The 8,486-nt window shown below is 32.0% G+C and overlaps 1 protein-coding gene across 2 annotated transcripts in view; it reads left to right on the top strand.

Annotated features, from left to right (window-relative positions):
- The window catches only part of LOC106469956 (activating molecule in BECN1-regulated autophagy protein 1-like), a 43,902-nt gene that overhangs the window by 26,150 nt on the left and 9,266 nt on the right, over positions 1–8,486 (top strand). For both annotated transcript variants that reach the window (XM_013930475.2, XM_022398519.1), the window contains exons 11-13: positions 622–702; positions 2,717–3,838; positions 6,353–6,451. In XM_013930475.2, the coding sequence (XP_013785929.1) occupies positions 622–702; positions 2,717–3,838; positions 6,353–6,451 (1,302 nt within the window). The remainder of the gene's footprint in view (positions 1–621; positions 703–2,716; positions 3,839–6,352; positions 6,452–8,486) is intronic.

Genomic DNA, 8,486 nt, shown 5'->3' on the forward strand with positions numbered 1-8,486 from the left:
GGGGGAATAATGATATAAATGTTTTTAAGGTCATTAAAAGCTTTTCCTGCATCACAAAGTAACTTAAAAGTTTATTCTATATTTGTTGTAGACCAGAGTTATCTTTTGTACGTTAACTGTCCAGCTGGTAAGGACATGACAGCTGTTTCGTGAAGACTTCTGCTTTCTGGGAAAGTTCCTGTTCTAGCCTGTCGAAGCATCCTCTCTGAACAAAATACTTTATTTATTTTCAGTGAAATACTTTTGAACCTTTCAGATGAATTTTAATTTAAACCAAAATTGACTTCTGATAAAATCTGACAAGTTGTTTGGAAAAGAAGGGGAAAATGCACGTGTAAAAATTTTATTTTTGAGGTTTCACTGGGGTTTTAATATGAATTTTTACCTGTATGTCATTATTATAAGGTTGATTTTTAGTTTTGCTTTAAGTATATAGCTTGTGGTCTGATTATTTGGTAGTATAAAAACAAATTGGCAAATGTTAAAAAGAAAGTTAACGTTGTACTTTGGGTTGTTTTTATGTATTTACTTATAGTACACAAACATGAACAGGTTACTGTATTTCTTTCTTGAGACTGTAAAATCCAAATTTGTTTCTCTCTTTCTCTATTTTTTTTTCAGCTGCAGAAAGAATGATTCAGAGAGGAGAAGAAAATTCACTTAGTCAACATTTCGATCTAGCTCATTGCCTGTGGCTTGTTGGTAAGTTCAAGTACTCTATAAAAAAAAATATCTTTGTTTTGGTTTCTAACTTTTAGAGTACTGGTAAGTAGGCCAAGCTCAACCACACAGTGTTTCTTTTAAAGTGTTATTTCACACATATTAGAGCATTTACTTGCTTAAAGCTTTGTAAATAGTTTCAGACATTTGTAAACTACTGTACCTTAATAAATAATACATATACCACACACTGTGTTGTTTGCAGGCGCATCAATCCTTTTTACAACTCATTTATTTATTGTCTTAAAGAAATATTTTTAATGCATTTTTTAATTTACTGTGTATCTAAAACTTCCTGTATACTAGAGATGGAAATTGTAAGAATCCCAAGGTTCTTCTAGTTTGAGAAAGAGTGAAAATGTATAATTCAGACCAGTATTTTCCAATACTTCTTTCTCATTGGTTCTACCAAGATTGTCATAGCTTAGGTCATCTCTAATTGGATCTACCAAGATTGTCACAGTTTATGTAATCTCTCATTGGATCTACCAAGATTGTTCTGGTTTACATAATCTCTCATTGGTTTTACCAAGATTGTCATAGTTTACGTCATCTCTAATTGGTTTTACCAAGATTGTCATAGTTTACGTCATCTGTAATTGGATCTACCAAGGCTGTCTTAGTTTGGGAAATGATTCAGGCCAGGATTTCCTAATACTTCTCTCTCATTGGTTCTACCAAAATTGTCCTAGTTTACATAATCTTTCATTGGATCTACCAAGATTGTCCTAATTTACATAATCTCTCATTGGTTCTACCAAGATTGTCATAGTTTACATAATCTCTCATTGGATCTACCAAAACTGTCCTGGTTTGGGAAATGATTCAGGCCAGGATTTCCTAATACTTCTCTCTCATTCTGATTGTTCTGGTTTACATAATCTCTTATTGGATCTACCAAGATTGCCCTAGTATACGTAATCTCTCATTGGATCTACCAAGATTGTTCTGGTTTACATAATCTGTCATCGGATCTACCAAGATTGTCACAGTTTATGTAATCTCTCATTGGATCTACCAAGATTGTCCTAGTTTACATAATCCCTCATTGGTTTTACCAAGATTGTCATAGTTTACATAATCCCTCATTGGTTTTACCAAGATTGTCATAGTTTACGTCATCTCTCACTGAATCTACCAAGACTTTCCTAGTTTGGGAAATGATTCAGGCCAGGATTTCCTAATACTTCTCTCTCATTCTGATTGTTCTGGTTTACATAATCTCTTATTGGATCTACCAACATTGGCCTAGTATGCGTAATCCCTCATTGGATCTACCAACATTGCCCTAGTATACGTAATCTCTCATTGGATCTACCAAGATTGTTCTGGTTTACATAATCTGTCACCGGATCTACCAAGATTGCCTTAGTTTATGTAATCTCTCACTGAATCTACCAAGATTGTCTTAGTTTATGTAATCTCTCACTGAATCTACCAAGATTGTCTTAGTTTATGTAATCTCTCACTGAATCTACCAAGACTTTCCTAGTTTGGGAAATCATACAGGCCAGTATTTCTTAATGCTTCTTTCTCTGCTTGTGGTAACACTGATGACCACACTTATAAACTATCAGTTTGTGTTTCTTGTTCCCGTACTTTAAACTTTTATTAAGGTTAGCAAGTTCTGAATGGATTAGAAGTGTTGTTTTTTTTTGCTTCATAAATACAATGAATAATTCAGATAATCTGTTTTTGCTTTTAGCCAATCTCATTTTGCAAAGTAAGACTTTCTTTAAATGAATCTTCCAGAAAACTTATAAACTTTCTATTTTGTTTTCAGTGACTAAACTCAATTTTAACAATTTTTACTCAACTCCTTGTTACAAATATTCACTATTTTTAGATTAATTGGTTTAGGTTTTAGGATGTTGACACTTTTTTTTTGGAAATGACTTCTTTTTAGTCTAATATTGATGTGAATCTGACCTTACAGTTTACAGTTAAGCAGAAGATAAATAATTCATTAAATAGGATTAGATTTTCAACTTTTCAGAGTTGAGTCTTCAGTTGACACGTCAAATGCAACGTATTTTAGCAGCAAATTATCGCCTTACTCGGCTTCATCTAAATGCTACCACCTCTCGAGCATCATCCAGCACCACCAACGCAACATCTAATACAACAACCTCACTACTTAGAGAGAATGACCCTTCAACTAGCCAATTTCCCATAAATGAAAGATGGCCTGATTCAAGTCTTAGCAATAGGGAACAGTTAGGTCGGGATGATTCTCACTTATCAGATATTGATCTTCAACAGCCATCTAGTTCAGAACCTTCTAGCAGTGATGAACACGGTATTAATAGAAGTAGTCCTCCCCCTTATTCTTTCACTGTAAATAGTGTAAATGAAACTGCAGCTAATGTTGGAGAAAGTGTTATATGGGAACGATTACCAAATCCTTTTTCTGGCATTGGTGAAATTGGACAGACTGGCTGGTCATGGCATGAAACATCCCCTTTCGTTCGCCAGAGACCACGAACAACCAGTACCAGAGATACTGGCACGGATCCTCCTCGTGAAAGAAATGCTTTAGAACAAATTTCACCAGAAAACCTTTCTTCATTACTTGAGGAGATTCCAACTGTTTCAGGAAGTACAGATCATGATGGTGATAACAGTGTTTCAAATCAAAATCCCAGAGGTATGGAAGAGAACAGAGATTCAAGACCATGGTCAAATATTTTCTTGACAGAGTTAGGATTAACCCCAGGTCAGCAACAGAGACAACAGGCAGAGAGGCCTTCATCTCTTGCTTTAGACACTAATGTACAAAGTGATAGTGATTCTAACAGCAGTAGTGGGGATAACGTATCCCAGAGAAACTCCACTTCAGGAGGTAGACCACCAAGAAGTCTGACAAGTGATGACTTGGGTATGACAAGATTCAGACTTATGAGAAGGCCTAGTTTTCGAATTCCAAGAGTAAGAGTTGAACCTACACTATCACCGCCAGAAGAAGAAGCTCCACTGGCTCCAGAGGAGAGACCACGTTCACCGCCTCTTTCGACCATTCTGTCGGCAAATGTTGCAGGTCGACGGCCACGCTGGGCCTCTTCACAGAATTCTTACTTCCTTCCCGATTCAAGCTTTAGACCTCTTCCACCAAGAATAAGTAAGTACTTTTACAATTTATTCACTTGAGGGAAATTGTGTATTATATGTCAAACCATAAAGTAAAACAAAAACAAAAATCATTGGAAAAGGGACTTTGTTTCAGATCTGATTTTATTAAACAAGAAACGTACATCACCTAATTTTGTTTCAGTTTGTTCATTACAGCTTGATTTGTTTTTACTTGGTTATTTGTTTTAAATATTTTACACTTAAATACGGTATTATCTAATGAATCTGTTTTAGTTTAATTCCATATTTTTTACTTCAAAACTGGTTTCTTTATTTCGAAAATTATTTTTTGACTCATCCAGAAATAACAGTTAACTTGTTTTATTTTTTACATTGTTAATGATTACCAATATCTGTTATTTTTCTCCTTGAATTTTTGTATGAAATTAAGTTATTATTTCAGCAGTTATAATTGTTGTGAGTGGTACATAAGGTCACGTCATCTGAACTTACTCATGAACCAAATTGGATTACTGGAAAAAGTGAATGAAAAACATTTTTCAATTTATTGTAATTATTATTATTATTATTACTATGATTAGGTAATGTAGAACTTAATGTCATGTGTTTCTCAATTTTATTGGTAAGTAGTTTAAAGTTGAAGTAACAGACCTTGATGATTAGGTAATGTAGAACTTAATGTCATGTGTTTCTCAATTGTATTGGTAAGTAGTTTAAAGTTAAGTAACAGGCCTTGATGATTAGGTAATGTAGAACTTAATGTCATGTGTTTCTCAATTGTATTGGTAAGTAGTTTAAAGTTGAAGTAATAGGCCTTGATGATTAGGTAATGTAGAACTTAATGTCATGTGTTTCTCAATTGTATTGGTAAGTAGTTTAAAGTTTAAGTAACAGGACTTGATGAAAACTGTTAGGTCGTACCTTGGAAAACTGTTTATGAAATAATTAATGGTATTTTTTGTAATGTACATTACGGTCATACTTTCTCTGTTAATTAATATAAAATATTGAGTAACACACGTGATACTAGTAAAATTGTGTATTGCACTTTACATTTTTAATTTAATAATGTATTTCCACACTTGTACAACATATGGGTTTATTGAGTAGGCAATGGTAAGCCTAAAATCATAAACGAAACGTGTAGAGTCGTCAACTTTTTGAAGGGCATAGATAGGCCTAAATAAAATGTTTTTAATTGTGTACCAGTTTAACGTTGAATATTATTTATGATTTTAACTTTATACACAAGTGCCAAAATACTATAATAATGGTAAGCCTGTTTCAAATTATAGTGTTTTTTGCATATAATCAAATCATACGAAAACAGAATGTCTAATGATCTTACCAGTGTCATTAAAGAAAATGAATACACTGCTTATTCCAACATTTCACAAGAACATTAAGACCTCACACTAATGCAGCGATAATTCCAAAGTAAGTTTAACATTTAAATGTAAAATTGCAACAACAGTCATATGTTGTATCTGATACCACTTGCGCAACTGTGTTGTTGCAAAATTGAATGTCTACCAGTCAATATGTTATTCACACTACTTATAGTCAGCATGTTGCTCACTATGTTTACAGTCAGCATGTTATTCACACTATACTTTCATGAATCAACCCACTTCAGTAAGTTGGAAACTTGAGATAACAACTTTTGTGAAATAACTTTAATATTAAATTATCATAAAATCTGACTTGTCCTGTGATGTTTATACCGTATTAGCTTTCACAAAGGAATATTATCACAGAACTATTTCAATAACCAATGAGATTGACTTTTATGAAAGATATTGAGACATCATATTTAAAGAATAAAAAAAAACGTTTAAAATACAAACTGCTTGTCAAATGATTTGGTATGTGGTGTTTCTTGCTAATAGCTGATTGCTGCAAATTGTCAGACTGGTGACACATTGATGTTTATACAAGGTTTCATTGAGGGACTAGATTATCTGGATTATGGTACCTTTCACTGCAGTGAAACCCTTCTATGATATTGGTCAAACCACAGATAAATATTTTGAACTTTCATCATTATTTTTAAACATAATAGGTAAAAAATGTAATGTTAATTTACTTTGAAACAAAACTGATTGATATGCTGTGCTGGTAGGTTTTTTCAGCATTGATTTGTGTTAGATAATTCACAAACAGTGTTAAAGTAAGTAGCTACACACAATATATATATATATATATATATGTTTAATTCTTTCAAAGGCTTAAGGCCATATAGTTGCCACCAGATTGTATAAATTTTTATAAAGCTCCCAAAAAGGATGTATAGATGAAAGTATAAGATAATGCCAATTATGTTCTTTTCTGATTGAGTTCTCCAAAAACCACTTAGTTCAATTTTTAAAATTTTGTTGCCTTTTCTGCCAATTAAAAGTTTAAAACACACAGAAACGTTTCTTGCAGACGAAGATTTAGTATACAAGTTTAAAGTTATTGCTTATTATTAGATTATGTACATTGAAATCATGATTTGATTTTATTAACATATGTTTAACCAAATGATTCCCCTTTCGTTCAGGAGCCTTTCTTGGTATTCATAATGAGCCCGGTCATAATCTAACTCATCGTATCCAGTGGTGGGACTTTTCCAAGTTTGATATTCCAGATATAAGTGATGGTAAGTATGTATTGATTTTTTTTCTTGCAAATAGGCACGTTAGGAACCATTATTGCATACTTTCGGGTTCACTAAGCCTAGAACATTAAAATGATGGTACAGTTGAGTTATCATGAACCTCCCTTAAAATTTTGAACTCCTTTTACTTAGAAATATGTAGTATAAGATGCTTTTATTTAGGTATAAAAAGTTAATTTTTTTATATGTAGTTTATCGTAAAACTTGTATTCCAAGTTTAAATACATAATGCTTATCACACACATCACTGTAAAGCTTATGATATTACTTAAAGAAATGAAATAAAAAAACCAGAATTATTCATTTGAAAACAGCATAAAATGTTATCAGTGATTATTGTTTTTAGAATCATTTTTTCTCTAAGAAAAGAAAAATATTCCTACAACATTGATATCAAAGATGAATTAACAAGTTAGTTTTGGATATGTTTACAGTAGCTCTGAATGAAACGAATAAGTTTTTTTTTTGTTGTTGTTGTTTTTTGGCAGCAGGGTGTATTAAGATCAGGACCCACAGAGAGTAGACATTGTTTTTGATAACTTTTTGATATTACATATGTTTTGTTATATCATTTGTTTATAGTTCTGCAATTGTCAGTGGCATTACATTTGTAGTATGGCTTAATATGTTGTGGGCTTACATATATACACACACAACATAGGGGAGAATATCCTTCTTTCAATTTTATCCAAATTACCTTCACTGAACTTAGATTTTTTTTATTAGAATGTGGCCTCTTTGTTTAATCTGCTTATACCTCCTTCTAAGGATTATTATGTTATTATGAAGTTTAATTGAATAATTCTTTAGCTCTGAAGATGTACCTAAATCAGAGATGGACATTATTTCTGTTATTGACAGAACAACTTGCAAATAAAATAGCAATAATTCTGTTATCGACAGAATAGCTCCCAAGAATAGATGTTATTTCTATTATTGACAGAAGAACTCCTCTGTAGAATAAATATTATTTCTGTTATTGACAGAACAACTCGCAAATAAAGGAGCAATAATTCTGTTATCGACAGAATAACTCCCAAGAATAGATGTTATTTCTGTTATCGACAGAAGAACTCCTCCGTAGAATAAATATTATTTCTGTTATTGACAGAATAATTCCCAAATAAAGGAGCAATAATTCTGTTATTGACAGAACAACTCTGCTGTAGAATGGATGTTATTTCTGTTATTGACAGGATTACTCCTAAATAAGGGGGCAATGTTATTTCTGTTATTGACAGAAGAACTTCTCCATATAGATTTTTTATGTAAAAACTCCAAAGAAATTTTACTCAACTATTTGAACATGTTATGATGGTAACAGACATGTAGTTTAATACTCTAACCCTATTAAGATATCATATTTTACAAATTGTAGGGAAACGTATACTGTAAGTTAAGAGGTCTAGAATAAATTACCTTTTTCTACTAGCCACGTTGATGATCTAATTTTTCTGTTTGTAATCCTATAAGTACCAATGAAGTGTACCCCTTCAGCTTTATAAAAACATATTTTTAAATTATTTATGCACCATATTGTTGGTTTTAGGGTTACTAATAACATATGAGGTGGCGTATAAAAAAATAAAATAAAAACACCATTAGTAATTGAACTTACTAATTACTGCCGGGAACCTCTACATATCTTAAACAGAAAAGTGAATGATTTTATGGAGTTTTTGGCTGTTTTTTTTTTATTTTTAACTCTCAAGTCTTTATTGTTCAGGCAGAAAGATAAAATTTCTCAACATGATACAATATGTGGATCCTATCAGTACTGAACAGTATAAAAACATGTCAGCAGTGTGTGGGGTAATATTCTGGAAAACATATATCTGGGTTTTACAATGTCTATAGTTGTGAAATTTTTTCTTCTAACCCTATTTAATATATATAGTTTGGGTTTTTAATATTTTGTGGGATTTATCTTGTAAACAAGAGATCTAGAACAGTAAAACTGTATTCTAACCCTATTTAGGATATATTTCACGGTTTTTAATATTTTATAGGATTTATC

The sequence above is a fragment of the Limulus polyphemus genome, unplaced genomic scaffold (genome assembly GCF_000517525.1).
Source record: "Limulus polyphemus unplaced genomic scaffold, Limulus_polyphemus-2.1.2 Scaffold3741, whole genome shotgun sequence".
NCBI classification, from domain to species: Eukaryota; Metazoa; Arthropoda; class Merostomata; order Xiphosura; family Limulidae; genus Limulus; species Limulus polyphemus.